This window comes from Eulemur rufifrons, chromosome 3, assembly GCF_041146395.1.
Source record: "Eulemur rufifrons isolate Redbay chromosome 3, OSU_ERuf_1, whole genome shotgun sequence".
In the NCBI taxonomy this organism is placed as follows: domain Eukaryota; kingdom Metazoa; phylum Chordata; class Mammalia; order Primates; family Lemuridae; genus Eulemur; species Eulemur rufifrons.
Genome location: NC_090985.1, coordinates 15,706,320 through 15,722,632, shown reverse-complemented (window position 1 = coordinate 15,722,632; position 16,313 = coordinate 15,706,320). Strand labels below are relative to the sequence as shown.

The 16,313-nt window shown below is 41.7% G+C and overlaps 1 protein-coding gene across 2 annotated transcripts in view; it reads left to right on the top strand.

Moving 5' to 3' along the window:
* Positions 1-16,313, top strand: part of IGF1R (insulin like growth factor 1 receptor) — a 282,880-nt gene that overhangs the window by 210,879 nt on the left and 55,688 nt on the right. For both annotated transcript variants that reach the window (XM_069465775.1, XM_069465774.1), the window contains exons 3-4: positions 11,755-12,067; positions 15,659-15,807. In XM_069465775.1, coding sequence (XP_069321876.1) covers positions 11,755-12,067; positions 15,659-15,807 — 462 coding nt within the window. The remainder of the gene's footprint in view (positions 1-11,754; positions 12,068-15,658; positions 15,808-16,313) is intronic.

Genomic DNA, 16,313 nt, shown 5'->3' with positions numbered 1-16,313 from the left:
ACAACAACAAAAAAACTGGCTCTTATAGGGCTTATGTGGTAATTCTGTTACCTGGAATGCATGATTATCTGCGGCACCCTGTTCCCCTATACATCCTGGATAACAGAATTTACTTTGAAAGTCTAGTTGATCATTTATGATTTCTACACAGTAGTAAAAGCACCTTAACTTCTGGAGAGCTCAACTTTAAATATACAGTACAAACTTAAAATCCAAGGAAGAAGATGGACCCAAGACATTAAGAGATAGTTAACTCAAGAGATAATGCAAATAGCCAAGAGATAGTGGAAAAAATAATCCAACCTCATAATAGTGTCAGAATTGAGATGAGATACTTATTTCTTCTGACATTAGGAAAGAAAGAAAAATGGGACTATGAGCCATTTCCTCCTTGTTTTTACAAAGATTAGCCACTCTTATGGCTGTGGCATATCTGTGGTCTAGCATATTCATTCTAGAATATGCTGTGGTCTCTAGAAGCGTTTTTCCAAAGAGGGTTTTCCATGTGATTTTGCAGAATCGTGAGGTCATTGAATAGATGTTGTAGCCTCCTAACGAGGCAGCTTTGGAGGAGCTGTTTTATTCATTTATTCAACACCTGTGAAGAGGCTTCACTGTGATGCATATATATGTACAGATGGGCACATAAAAATCTAAATTCCATAGATACTGTAAAAATCTACCTCCACAGGTACCTCATACATTTATCATAGTTTCCTGGTACATAGTTCTGCTGTTGTTGACAAAATTTTGTCCAAAACATTGTATACTGTTCTCTAAATAGTAGTTTCCCTACAAGTGGCTGTGTTCAGTTTAGTCATTTAAGTTATGTTGACATAAATGTTTACGTGTGTGGAAAGAGGTGTTTGCATGTGGTGTTAAAGCATTGCACTTTTCGGACTAACAATTCCTACCAAAATAAAATAGAAAGAAGTGATGTTTGTATACTGGCAGTGAGCTTCTAAGGGTATGTGCAACAGACAGTGTATCAGTAGCATTGATACTTCAGTCAACACCAGTAAGGCATGTAATTGCCCAGAAATGGGCCCTAACACCGGTTTTAAGAGATGCAGCCAAAACCACAAAGCTGGAGGCCTCTCCCTCTGAGCTTGGCTTCCACTTGGTCGAAACAGCCCCCAATTTGTCCCTACGGGACACAGGCCTGCCTTGTTAGGAAATCAGCAACATTTAGGAGCCCACAATACCTCACATAACTCTGTGTACAGTAACAGAGAGTGGAAATAGGGCTGTAAGCACGAACAACCAGACAAGTTATAAATATAGAATACTCTCTCAATTCCACTTTAGTTAGTCATGGAGGGACAGTGTGAGCTTTATAAACTTATAAGGAATATACAAACAGTTCCAAATTTAAAATAACTTGGAGTAATTTTTAAGTGTGTGAAAAGAATATTTTTTCCACCCTGTCCATTTAAGCATCTGTGACAGGCAGTATTAAGTGATGGGTGTCTTTATGTACTCATGCCTGTTGCTCACAGCACTGGGGAAGAGATGCCAAAGAGTCACCCATTCTGTAGCCATGTCTCTCTTATTTACAAAAGACTCAAAAAAAAAAAAAAAGGTGGAGGGAGGGGATGTGAGTTGTGTGAGAGGGACACTGTGTATTTTCGTGTGTGAAGAAACCTGACCCACACTGACCTCAGCACAGGACGCCAAGGCAGGGTCCATCCAGCCTGGACACCACGGTGTTGACTGCCCTTGTCCTTGATTTTTTTGTTCCCATTAAAACTTGTCTCTCTTTCTCTAATTTGTATATAGACTTTGAATATGAGTTTAGAAGAAAGAATTTTGGACAACTTGAAAGTACACTAGAATTTTTTTTTTAAAGAGTATTCTCTGTTTTTTAAAAAATGCAATGATAGGCCAGGCGTGATGGCTCACTCCTGCGATCCTAGCACTCTGGGAGGGGGAGACGGGAGGATCACTTGAGCTCAGGTGTTCGAGACCAGCCTGAGCAAGAACGAGACCCCCATCTTTACTAAAAATAGAAAAAAATTAGCTGGGCAGTATGGCGCATCTGTAGTCCTGGCTACTGGAGAGACTGAGGCAGGAGGATCACCTGAGCCCAGGAGTTGGAGGTTGCAGTGAGCTATGATGACACCACTGCACTCTAGCTGGGGTGACAGAGCGAGACTCTGTCTCAGAAAGAAAAAACAAAAACAACAGTGATAGTAAAAGGAACAGAAGGTCAAAGTCTCCCTACTCCCTTCTTAATATTGGACTTTATTCCTTTTCTTTTCCTTTACTGCCATCTAAGGAGACTCCATGATGCAGCATCAAGTTCATTTGCCAGGCATTTCTTTAGAGATTAAGCTCATTTGCATATTTTATTCTCCATCATGGGAGCAGGTAGCATGCTGACTTTGAGCAGAGAAAAGAGATACAGTGGGTGACCATTCTCCTATAGATTGGATGGTTTATAACTCTTTTTTCCTGATATCAAAGAATGGCACAGTTTAGCCATTTTGATAGAGTTATCAAGTCCTTCTTTTAGACTAAATCTAGAATGCAAATAGATTCTGAGGTCTCAAGGGGCCTCTGTCTACTTACCTATGACCCATGTACCTGTAATTTTATTACTGTACATTAATAGAAAGGCTTACAGGGCTAATTTTCCCATGATATAAATCATGAAAGTTAAAATTTACAAATGAAAATAAAAAGGAATGTGAAATGCTAATACATGCCACACCTGGGATGAGCCTTAAAAACATGCTAAGTAAAGCCAGGCACAAAAGACCACCTGTTGTCTGATTCCGTTCATATGAAATGTCCACAGTAGGCAAATCTACAGTGACAGAAAGTAGATTAGGGGTTCCCTAGGGAAGTGGGATGGGATGGCTAATAGGTATAGGATTTTTCTTTGGGGTGGTAAAAATATTCTAAGATTAATTGTGGTGATATTTATACAACTCTGTGAATATACTAAAAAGCGATCAGACTGTATACTTTAAATGGGTGATTTATATGGTATGTGAATTATATCTCAATAAAGCTATTATAAAAAATATATGAGGGAAGAATAAAAAATCGTATAACCCATAGTAACCAAAACTAGCAGCTCAGCCAGGGAAGATTCGTGAGCCACCTGCTTTTCAGCCTTTGGTGTTAATTCTTTGCTTTCATGGCTTCTCTTTCTTAGGAAGCTCTTAAAATCCTATTTAATAGTGATGCTATTTATAGCTTTCCTCCTTCTGGTTTCTTGGTTGCCCTTTTTGCTGTGTTTGTTTGTTTTCTTGTTTTCACAATACTCTGCCCAGCATTGCTTGTTGGTTCCTGAGACTTAAATGATCCAATGGGCATTGTCAGTAAGTGATTATTTCTTTTGCTTATTAATTAAATGTTCACAGATACATTCAGCAGCCAAACCTTGTGGCTTGCCTTCTGTTCTAGACAGTGACAATCTACTTGGAGCTTGGATATTTCTGTAAGCCTTGATTATGTGCTTGACCAAGAGGAAGGCCTGGAACTGAGTTTTCTCTTCTCCATGACAGAGTTTTCCCACTTGCTGAGCTATATAAATTGATGAAGAGAATGTACTATTGCTGTCTAATCTAATTAGTAAGACTTGTTTGGGTGGAACTGGCTCTGAGGGTCATTGAGTCTTCCTGGGTCCTGTTGGTCTGGTTTCCTGATAGTTATTTATATATAGGTACGTTTGCCCTATAGAATGTTCCTTAGTAACGAAGTACCTTCCATGAGAGGAGCTGCTGCTTTAGTTTTGCAACTTAGCAGTGAACCTTGCTGATAAACCTGACAAGACTCAGCCTTGCAGATTTGTGCTGGAAAAAAATGTCCTTGAGAATTCCATTTGCTTGTAACTCAATAAATAAAGCAAGTTTAGTGGGTACATGTTATCTCCTTAATATCACCTGGATGCTTGACCATTTTCCAGAGTGTCGTGTTTCCTGGGTTTTGTCCTTCAGACTAAGTGGCACACCTCAGCGGGGAGAAAAGGGTGCTAGGACTTGTGATTTATTTCTTCCTGATGGATGCATGCTTAAAAAGACAAGTAGCATGAGAGGAACTCCCATAGCCCTTTCCTTTTAGACATTAGAGACATGTTAAAACAATGTGTTACCATGGAACGCTGTAGGTGAGGAGGGTCTGGGTTTGAAGCCCAGGTTTGCAATTTAACAGCTCTATGTCCTTGGACAAGTTATTTAATCTCTCAGTGCCTCCATTTGAATGAGGATAATGATACTGCCCCCTTGTGATTATTAGGGGGAATAAATCAAGCATACTAATGTATAGAAGATGCTTAATGTATTGTAGGCACATAGAAAATACTCCGTGGATATTAACTTTATATTAATAAAAAAATCCTGTATTCACACTCATGAAAACCACATTCATATAGGGGAATACTTAAATACTTACCGGGGAAAAAAAGACCTAAGAATTTCAGGTGACTAAAAGCTCGGAATGAGCTGGCTAAGGATGATGCTGTTAGTTATTTTTTAAGATCATACAGAGAGACCCCAAGCAAGCTGCTTTGGGCATGGAAGAGCACTGTGGGTCTTTTAATTCCGTCCTATTCCACACTGTTAAAACCACTCACGTACTGTTAGGACAGGTTAGGGCATGTTAAGGAGTAATGGTGTTCATGTATGTTGTGTGAGCCGTGACTGACTTAGGCATTTGAAGGGAGGCTGTGATCATCATGTTGGAATATTTGAGTCTGAGCATTGGAGACTCTGACCTGCACAAGAAAGCACCCACCTGCCCTGTGTAGCAGACACCTGAGCGTTGGCTGGGAATTGTGCCCTATAGGAAAGTACCTTTTTTGTGAGGCTCAGGAGAATTCTGCAAATACGTTATTATTGTCACTTAGACTTGCGCTTTGTGTGTCTATTGGGGATGCCTGGGATTCTGTCCTGGGTCCTCTGAGCATCCTCAGTCCTCCCCACCATTGCACCCACAGCCCCTCATCTGTCCATCTGCTGACTATATCCCATAACATTTCCAGCTCAGACCACACCTGATCGCATCTGTACAACCGCATGCTGGACATTACTTGGATGTGTACACAAAAACAGCACATCCCAGATTGAGCTGATCTTTCTCAGCCCCTCAAAAGTTCTTCACACTCTTCCAAATTCTCTGAGATGTATCTTGAATCTACCTGCTTTTACCCATCTGCACTGCTAACCCCTTGATCTGGGCCACTGTCACTAAAATGTACATCAGATCATGTGACTCTTGCTTAAAATAGTCCCTTTCTGCTTAAGAGTAGTCCAAACTCCTGTTGGTGAGTTAAAAAGCCATTCCAGGCTCTCTCTACCTTGGGCCTCACCATCTTTCCTCCTGTCTCTCCCACCCCTCCATCCCCAGTGCCTCCATCCTTCAGTGCTGCTGTGGTTTTCTTTGTTACCTTTGATTCTCTCAGCCCACACTCCTTGTCAGCTCTGCCAACACCCCCGTGCACCTGCTAGCTCCTACTCATTTTTCAAGCTTTGGCCTGGAAGTCCCTTCCCCTCGCAAGCGGTCCTGATCTGCCCTTTGCTTGCTACTGGCTCGCATTCCCACTGCTTGTCCTTAGGGTATGGAGCTGAGAGGGCTGGCCTGAGTCCCTGCACCTACCACACCTTCAGGGCTTAGCCTGACTGGTAAGGTCAAAAGCAGCCTTTCTCATTCTCTCACCTGAGCTAAGTGCTCTCTGGAGGAGAACACCAGCACCCTTGGGTAGACTTCTGGTAGAGCTGGGGTGGGGGGCTGCACATCAATTGACCCAGCTAGAGCCCCTCCCTTGCCCTCTCCTCCTCTTTTTCTTCCCTGCCCCATGGTGTCTGATGCAGTCACTTCCTCTCCTGGCAAGGCAAGAGAATCATGAAATTTCTCTGGACCATATGTCTTCCTGATGCACTTTGGAGGTTAAAATTCACTTTCCTAAAGTTAGTAGCCACTGATCTTTATGCATAGGATACATGTCTATTAGGAAAGATGTCCCTCTTTTTATATGGAGCAGTGGTGTGTCACTTAAAGCAACCTAGAAATAGCTAAGATGTCTCTAAACTACTCCGTATTTCGATTCAGAAGCTTTACCTTATTTGAACATCCAGGGACTAGTTCTATCCTTTAGAAATTATTTGGGGTAAAATTGTTTGCGTTGTAAAATATTGTGTGGCCAAGTGGTCCTTGTTTCATTATTTTGTTCCTTGAGAAGAGGTCGAGTCTTCCATCTTTTTTTTCTAGCTGAGCACTTTATTATCATAGACTTTTAAAAATGGTTTCTCTGAGCTAAAGATTGTTACTTTCTGGTAAAAACAAAAACAAGTGGTTTTTCTAAAAAAAAAAAAAAAGAAAAACTAGAATCATTTTAATAAATATGAGGACTCAGGCGAGGGAGAGAGTTAAAGGCTAATGTGTATGACTTTCTTCCTCTCCCCCAAAAATGAAGAGAATGAGCTTTTAAACGCAGTGCCTCGTTTTTATGTGATTGTGACCCTGAACCAATCCTTTTAGTGGTCAGTGTGGGACATGTTGTTAGCTTTTCCAACAGTTTAGATAGGCTTTTGTTTTTGTTGTTGGTCATTGTAAGAATTCCAAGGAAGAGAAAGATCTCATGGACAAAATCAATTTGCTTTTTCCTGCGTATATTTGTAAGTTTATAGCAGCTTCCATTTTCCTCTTATTTTTAAAAGTTAAAATGTCTTTAATCACACTGGATGTGCTGCTTATTTGTGGAAGCCAGGGAAGAGGTTCCAGCCCTCCTTTCCCCCATAGCACCGTAATGGGAAATTTGGTTACTGCACTAAATTTTTAGTTTTGGCGCTCCCATGGAGCAGCCATCCATCTGCTGGCAAGACACACTGCCCGGGCTTTTCAAGAAATCCCTTAATAGTCCTGAACACTAATAATATTTATATACATTGAGATGAGACAAAATTTACAGCAGGCTTCTGGGGCTGGCTCCAGGACTCTCTAATCCCAGACTTCCTCGCGTTCTCCTGCCTGCCTCCCAGCGTCCTCGCAGGTTGTGTTTTGGCGAGGGGAACACTGGCATCCATCCCTGGAATGACACTTATTTATGGAGTTTGTCCTCTAGCAAGCAAATCACCTCTCCTTTTGACCTTCTCCTCTTCTCCCCATCGTGCCCTGTTTTTATTCCCCCACAGGTATTTAGATATGTGTTTGTGCATGGTTTACATCATTTGACATAAAGAAACCCCTTGGTTTGTGAGCCCTTGAAGGGAGACTGTTCTGTCTATAAAGAAAGTTGGCTTCACTGAAGTTCCTTCTAAAATAGCTCCCACCACTGAAACAAACCCGACTTCCCCAGCCTGGTTGTGTTGGTTGTGGCAGGAACTCCTGACCATGTGGTTCCACATAACTCACTCTTTTGGAGGGTTTCAGTGGACCACTGCTCAGTCATGCTGTTTCCGGTGGAATGGGAGCTGGAAATGCAGAACATGTCTACAGGTACTTTGCCGAGTAATTTTTTTTTTTTTTCTTTCTCATTCTGGAAAAGCCTGACGTTGACATTGAGGAATAGCTGATTACAGGCAAGTACAGGGGGACGTTTTTCTGTTCTTTTAAGTGCTCTGCAGTTTTTACTGCTGCATTAATGGCTATTTGATCTTGCTGTCTATTACTCCTCATTGTATATAGCAGTTTCTTTAAATTTTAAGTGAGGAAAGGGGGTTTCTGCAGGTAGATATTGGTCCCAGTTAGTCTCTGATGATGATAATAGAAGCCTTAATCAGTTTTCCTTTTGTCCTGTGACAAAGTATGTTGGTGGCAATGGCTGAAGAGCAGCCTCCAGGGACGTTAGTGTTCCCAGTGCAGTGAGGTGTATGCTTGATACTGTTGGTACGTGTGACGAGAGAGACTGTGAGCATCATTTCTGTAGCCACTTTTATTGAACCCCACAGACCCATCATATCACGTGTACTTTGTAGGAACAACATAACAAGGCTGCAAGTCTCCTCTCTTCTAGCCTCATCCCTCTCTTTTTTCAGCTCTGCCCTCTCCAATCATCATACCCACTGCACTGAGGCAAGATGACTCTTCTACTGCTACTTTTTTTTTTTTTTTGAGACAAGGTCTTATTCTGTTGCCTGGGCTGGAGTGCAGTGGCCTCATGATAGTTCACTGCAATCTATAACTCCTAGGCCCAAGTGATCCTCCTTCCTCAGCCTCCCGAGTAGCTGGGACTACAGGCATGCATTACCATGCCAGGCTAATTTTTAAAATTTTTTGTAGAGTTGGGATCTCACTTTGTTGTCCAGGCTGGTCTCAAACTTCTGGGCTCAAGTGATCTTCCCACCTCAGCCTCCCAGAGTGCTGGGATTAGAGGTGTGAGCCACTGTGCCCAGCCCCAATTTTCAATGTTTCTTTATGTCTTGAACCTTGAAGTGACCTCCATAATGGATATATTTGAAATTAAACAATCATCTAAGCTATTTGATTGTTAGGTATCTTTAAGTGGGAGATTCGATGATTGAGCGTGTGTGTGTGTGTGTGTGTGTGTGTGTGCAGCTATCTAGGCTTATAAATTCAAATTCATATTATCCTCTTCATGATAATCACCTTGGTAGACAGGATATGTATCCCAACATGTTGGGTGCTCCTACAACATATACTTTTTTGGTGTGATCAGAAACAGTTAACTGCTTGTTATTTGTTGGGTAGATTAGTTTTTGGAAATAGCCAGAAGTCATTGAGAGCCAGTCCTGGTGAACAAAATGACACAAACCAACAGAAATGGTTTTTTTCTTCACTTACAGATAGCTCAGCTCAGAAGGTATGTCTCAGCTGGTATTAGTTCAGTTGCATATAACAAATAATCACTTAAACAAGATAACAGTTTGTTTCTCCCCCATTTAAAGAAGTCTGGAGGTAAGCAGTCCAGGGTTAGCCTAGTGGCCCCATAGCCATGAGGGACCAAGTTCCTTTTATCTTGCTCCCCACCATTCTTATGTTTCACCTCATGGCCCAAGCTTGCTGCTTGAGCTCTGTGCATTACTCCTGCATTCTAGCCAGCGAGGAGAAGGATGGGCATATCCTCTCTGTTCTAATGAGTCTTCCAGAAAGTTTCAGTCAAAAAGTTTGCTTGTGGCCAGAACTTAAGTCATATGGCCCCTTCTAGCTACAGGGAAGGCTAGGAGATGTAATCTCTAGCTAGATGGCAATATTCCCAACTAAAAATTACCAAAAAGGATACAAAGAATAAATAATGGAAGGGAAACTTTTGTCTCTGCCAAAGGATCATTTCAAAAAAGAAAGTTGAAAAATTGTTTTGTTTGACAATATCAAGAGAATTACTCTGTTTTCTTCAGAGGTGACACTATTCATTTGAATGTCCAAGTTCGTATATCTGTTTTTAAATTCACCTGTTTGCAGTGAAATAGGAACTCTTGGACACAACTATAGTGGGTGTGTAAATTGGAGCAAACTTTCCAGAGAACAGCTTGACCCAGCAAGGTTAATTCTGGAAATTGATCCTAATGAAATATTAAGGATACTCAGAAGATTGCAGTGCTGATTATAATAATAAAAAGTTGGGCATATGGAAAATGTCTAATAGTAGGAGACAGGTGTAACTTATGATATACCGTACAATGGGATGTAATACTGCTGTTAAATAATTGTGTAATTCACAATATATTGTGTTAAAAAATTTTTTCAGAATGACCTGGTCCTTTTTTATAGGTATTTGTATTTATGTGTCCATGTACATGCATAAAAAGGATCTGGGAGAGTCTGCATGAAGATATTAATAAAGGGGTCATTTGTGAGTAGGTGAACGTGCATGTTCTTGATATTCTCTTTTTGTTTGTCATCTCTGATTTTTTGATTATACATTTTTATTATAAAGAAAGAATTATAGAATCTTCACTCAATATTACCAGAGTCAAAAAATACATATTTAAATAATTTTAATAATTTAATATAGTGTGTCAGAGTCAAAAATATACATATTTAAATAATTTTATATTTTTTCCAACTCAAAAAGTAGGAAATATATAATGTAAACCAGATCTCATATTTTGGTGATTTATACTCAATTTACAAGTAAGACTAATGGCCCATAGAATGTGATCATGACAACACTGTTATGGAAATAAATATCAGTTCATCTATTTGGGATGTGCACTGTAGATCTGTGGTTATTAAACACTGATTTCACTTAACTATAGAATGGAGGGGTTTAGGGGAGATGGTTTCTAATATCCCGAGGTCCCCTGGGCTCAGAGACACTGCTCAACCCACCCCCCAAGTTCCTGGACTTGAGAATGACCAGCAAACATGTTGACTTCTGTGTGAACTAACAAAGTTAGGATGTGCAAAGAAGTTAGTATCATCACTTATCTTTCACATGATACAAGCAGACACAAATATTTCTAAAGCCATTTTGTAAACCTGAATGGTATCATCTTTACTATACGTATAGGTTTAATCATTTTCAAAATACACAAGCATTTCTGCACACTGAAGCTTTTAAGGAGTTTTGACGAATGAACATATTTGAAATGCAGATGAGCAAAGCATAATAATGCCCTTTTTTTTTAATTTATATTTTTTTGAGACAGGGTCTTACTCTGTCACCTGGGCTAGAGTGCATTGGTGTCATCATAGCTCATTACAACCTCAAACTCCTGGGCTTGAGCTATCCTCCTGCCTCAGCCTCCTGAGTAGCTGGGACTACAGGCACACGCCACCACGCCCTGCTAATTTTTCTATTTTTTTGTAGAGACAGAGTCTTACTCTTACTTAGGCTGATCTCAAAGTCCTGACCTCAAGCAATCCTCCCACTTGGACCTTCCAAAGTGCTAGGATTACAGGGGTGAGCCACTGCATCTGGCCTCCTAATGCCTTTTAAAGTACTAACAAACCGTATTATTCATGTAGAGCTTCCACACGGTCCCCTGCACCTCAGGTAACCTTCTAATGTGGGCATTATCACCCTCATTTTACAGATGAGAAAAGAGAGGATCAAGGTCACCGAAAGAAGCGAATGACTTGTCCCAGAGTAAGCAAGGAGTACATAGGAGAGACTGCACTGTAAACCTGTCTAACTCTCTGCAGATCTAATGTGGGGTGTGAAAGGCCATCTTAGTAATAACCTAACAGAGGAAAATAAACTATCAAACAGAAAAGTAAGAGAAATAAACTCACAGCACATAATTGCCCCTGGTGGGGGACCTCACAACTACCCCCTTTGTTTTGTTTAATTAAAACACCTGTGGTCTAACTGGAAGGGATGGGACCTGCCAGCGCACCAGCTCTCTGCCTCAGTTCCTACAAGAAACACATTTCAAGGACTCAGATAAGCTGGCTTCACAGAGAAAAGGAAAAACAAACACCGCAGCTCCACAGCTGCTCCTGTGAACAGTCTGCTAAAGCAGAGGGGAAGAAAGCCATCTTTACCCTTTAATGCTTTTCCTCAACTGCCTGGCATTTTCACCCCTTTCTCCGTGTGCCATGGCCACTCCCTTCTCCCTCTCTCTTTCTCTCTCTCAAATAAACTTTGTACTTGTTTCTGTCCTAAACGCTGAGAATTCTTTCTCCAACCACCATGAGCACCTAGTAAGTTTCCACCTTTTCAGGGTGAAAGAACAGTGATTGTGGAGGGAGGGGGGTTTCGTGGAGGATTTTGCTTTGCCCCCCAGTGATGGACCTGGTGGCGGTGGTGGTAGCAGGAATGACCCAGAATGTTGCCGGCCAGATCCGGAGAAAGCCATGCAACCCTCGCGCAGCCTCACCGCCCTCTCCCCTCTGTCCCCACAGTGTGCCCGAGCACGTGCGGGAAGCGGGCGTGCACCGAGAACAACGAGTGCTGCCACCCCGAGTGCCTGGGCAGCTGCAGCGCGCCCGACAACGCCACGGCCTGCGTGGCCTGCCGCCACTACTACTACGCCGGCGTCTGCGTGCCCGCCTGCCCGCCCGGCACCTACAGGTTCGAGGGCTGGCGCTGTGTGGACCGCGACTTCTGCGCCAACATCCCCAGCGCCGAGAGCAGCGACTCCGAGGGGTTCGTGATCCATGACGGCGAGTGCATGCAGGAGTGCCCCTCGGGCTTCATCCGCAATGGCACGCAGAGGTCAGTGGCGCTCACGCATGTTCCCCAGGGAACAGAAAGGTGGAGACTGTCAGTTGTTCCATCCGGGTGGGGCCGTCGGTGGTTAACTGAGATGATGGGTCCATCAGAGAGGACTGGTCTAACTTAAATTTTTGATGAGATCTAGGAGCAATTGACATGGTACCCTCTGCCTCCATTTTGTTTTATGTTTTATTTTTAAAGTGTCCCACTTGGCCATTTAAAATCAAGTACCCGGCTTGCTGGCTCACTGTACCCAGAGATCATGATCTCTCTATTCACTTGCTGAGCTGCCCTAAAGGTGGGAGGGGGACTGTAGTTTTAGATTTTCCACACCTGGGTGTTGCTAGCCCAGGGAAGTCTTTGGAAGTGCAAGAGGGAAGACAAAACAAGCCCCCACCACCTTCCTAGAAGCCAGCAAGCAGACCCCAAAGGTTGCTTAGTGCCAGAGCAGGCCCTGTGCCTGAACTAGCAGCAGGTGAGAGTAAGTTGTGTTTTCCATCAGCACTTTCCTCTCCCCTTTTCACCTCAGCCCTCGCTCGGCATTCTTTCTGTGCCTCACTTTCCTTCCTGAACTTTGAGACTTCACTTGGGAAACAAAGTTGTCCCTTATAACAAATGTTGTTCCTTATAACAAACTCTTGTGGGTGTGGACTGGACCTCTGTAGATTGATTGGGCATTGGTTTTTGTTTTTGAAAATTAGGTGCCTAACATTGTTACAAAATGTAGGGATGTAAGTATGGAAGCAGAAGAATGTTGTAGGTTTGGGGTTGCTATTGCCTCTCCTGGAGCAGCACAAAGAACTCCTAGGAAAGTTCTGTCATCATGGGCCAAATGCCTCCTTCATGGTTAGCACCAGGGGACATGTACATTTCTGGGTTTTTCAAAATAAAACTATTCTACAAATATAAAATACCGTTAGAAAAGTAAACATTAATTTTGAATATGATTTCTGCTGCAGTTCATTTCTGTAAGCTACATCAAGCAAATGGTCATAAAAGGGGTTCTTTTTCTGGTGTAATATTTGAAGACATCGCTCCTACTGTAAGCTTACCGTCAAATCAAAGGTAAAACTCATTCTTTTATACATGTAGAGCAAGCTTCTGCCTCCTATAATTTCTATAACTATTACAATAGTAAAAAGAAAAATATTACTCAAAAATTTAAAAGTTATAAATGGGTTGAGTACTCCAATGAGCCATAAAGTATTCATATTCCACCCAAAATAAGTCTACCACATCTTACATTTTATTGGCAGCCTTAATATGTAAAAGGGTTTTTACCAGTACACATCTTTTGCCCAGGGGCAGTGCCTGGAAGCAAGTTGAGGCTCAGCCACGATTTAGACATCACCTTCCTTCTGGGGATGCAAGCAAGGAAAGGGTAGCTTGTCCATAAACTCAGTGTGATATCATCTTTGTCATGTGAAATGTGAGGAATCTTAATCCATAAACATTCAATCAGAACACTTCCTTAAAACATTCTTTAAGTGCTAGATGATACCTAGACAATTTAACAGAGGTGTTTCGTTCAAATTTTTCTATTTGAATAAAATATGGTAAGAAACATGTACTTATGTTACAACCCAGCAGTTGCATCCCTGAACATTTATCTCACAAAGATGAAAACTTACATCCACACAAAAATATGTACACCATTGTTCATGGCAGTTTTATTGGTAAAAGCCCCAAACTGGACACAACTCATACGTCCTATAATAGGTAATTGGTTAAAGCAACTGTAATACATTCACCCCCATGGACTATCACACAGCAATGAAAAGGAACAAACTATTGAAATACACAACAGTTTGAATGGATCTCCAGAACATTATGCTGTGTGAAAAATGCCAATCACTAAAGGTCACACGCTGTGTAATTCCATTTATATAGCATTCTCAAAATGACAAAATTGTGGAGGTGGAGAACAGATTATTGGTCACGAGGAGTTAGGAATATTAGGGGCTGGAATTGGGGAAGGTGACTCCCTGGTAGCACCAGGGAGATCTTGGTGGTGATGAAATCGATCTGTATCTTGATTGCAGTGGTGATTACACAGATCTACACAAGTGATAAGGTGCCCCAAAACTAGACATAATTTGTACCAGTGTTAATTTCCTGGTTTTGATATTGCATTTTTATGTAAGACGTAGAAACCATTGGAGGAAATTGGATGAAGGGTACACAGGACCTCTCTGTGCTATCTTTGCATCTTTCTGTGAATCTATAATTATTTCAAAATAATTTCTTTTAAAGGTAGGGTGGAGGATTATATGGTCTGTAGGTAAATTAGAAAAAACAGAAGACAAAAAAAGTGCTGAAAGGTCACTACACAGGTTAAAAATAAGAGTTCTGAATGTGCTGTAGGGGGAGGAAGACTCTCCCCCTCTTTGGGTAGGTCCAGTTCCTATGAGACCCTTTGGAGATCTTGAACCCTGTTCATCCAACATGAAATAAGAAATACTAGAGAAATTTTGTTTACCCATAATCTTTTAAACAAAATAAAACCCTGCATCTTTGGTCTTAGATATGAAATGATGGTTGGGGGTGGGGGAAAGGGACTTTAATAAAAAGAGCTATAAGTTACACTGTTTTTCTTGAGTATTTTTATTTCATGAAGTTTAAAATGTCATTTAAGAACAACAAGATAAATACAATGGCTCTCTAACTTAACCATCCTAATTACACACACATCCCGTAAGGTTGTATCATTTATGTTGTGTGGAAATCACCCCAACTTTCTGACCCTTGTTCTGTATATAGTTACAGATCCCAAGGGTTCAGCTGGTAGGTTAGCATTTTGTCTGCTATTTCCTAAGTAATGGTAGATAAGCAGGAAAAGTGCGGGTCTTACTCATCCCTGACTTCTTGGTAGTTTGTGGCACATTCAGAATAGCGTTTGAAATAGGAGCTCATGATAAAGTAATGGAAATTCTTTTTATTATATGTGCAGCGCAAACAACATTTGGATCAATTTACAAGTTTCTGCAAAACACTGTCAAGAAATAATTTCATTTGTGCTTTAGCAAGAAAATGACAGATCTGTGTGCTATATCACCTCACATGCCTTTTGGAATCCCTCACTGGGCTCTGCTGAGACACTGACTGAGGAGTTGGACTCCTGTTAGTGGCAGAGACACTACAGTCCCTTTGCTGTCCCCATCGACTCTCTCAGCTACTCCTGCAGGAGCACAGGCAGGGCCACAACATGGGAGAGCAGGACTGTTCTCCCTTGTAGCCCCCAGAGCTTCCTTTCTGTGGTGCTGTCTCTCCCACATGGAGCCAGCTGGGTCACCAGTCAATAGCCTGTGATACGCACGTGCCTGGAGGATGTGTCATGTGTATCGTCTGGAAACGAGCAGCATGCTTTTCCTTTGCAGGCACTTTGTCCGTATAGCTGCGATTTGAGTGGCTTATCCTGGGTGGGCTTGGTGATGAGATACCATGTGGCCACTTGAACGCTTCAAAATATTTGCATTCTTTAATGCGTGCTGTAATATTAATAACTAAAAAGTATATCGTTATAGTTTTTTAATGCAAGGAGACAGACTCAATTCTCTGTGTTTTTGACTGGTTAATCTTTATCTTTAACAGCATGTACTGCATCCCTTGTGAAGGTCCTTGCCCCAAGGTCTGTGAGGAAGAAAAGAAAACAAAAACCATTGATTCTGTTACTTCTGCTCAGATGCTCCAAGGATGCACCATCTTCAAGGGCAATTTGCTCATTAATATCCGACGAGGCAGTAAGTATTCCATCCCACTGGAAGAATGGCTAGACCTCTTGGTTTTCTTTTGCTGATGCTTTTTGTGCTCCTGTCCCTGAATCACCACTGAAGTATGGGCTTAGAAAAACAACATGGTGCGTAAGCCTCACGCATGACGTCTCCCCTTTGAGTTTCCCTCAAAGATAAAAAACAGATTTAAAGGCAATCTGCTTTTTAGCTGTTGGCACATCATTTATTCCTATAAGGAGGGTCATCATCCTTCGTTTTTCTGTTAGTCATATCTCGCATAGAAGAGACAAGTCTCGACAAACAAACCCCAGCAGAGGCCGCTGGGTCAGAGGTGTGACTCAGCAGACTCCAGCTGCAGCCACATCCGCACATCTTTAACTCTCAAAAGTTCGGTTGCTTGGATTTATTGAGGAGACTGAGCAAAGGGAGGAGCTTAATATATCTATCACATTAATTATACTAAGTCCAAAAGAGTAGTAGATCCCCAAATTTACTTCTGAGAGCCAGAAAGATAC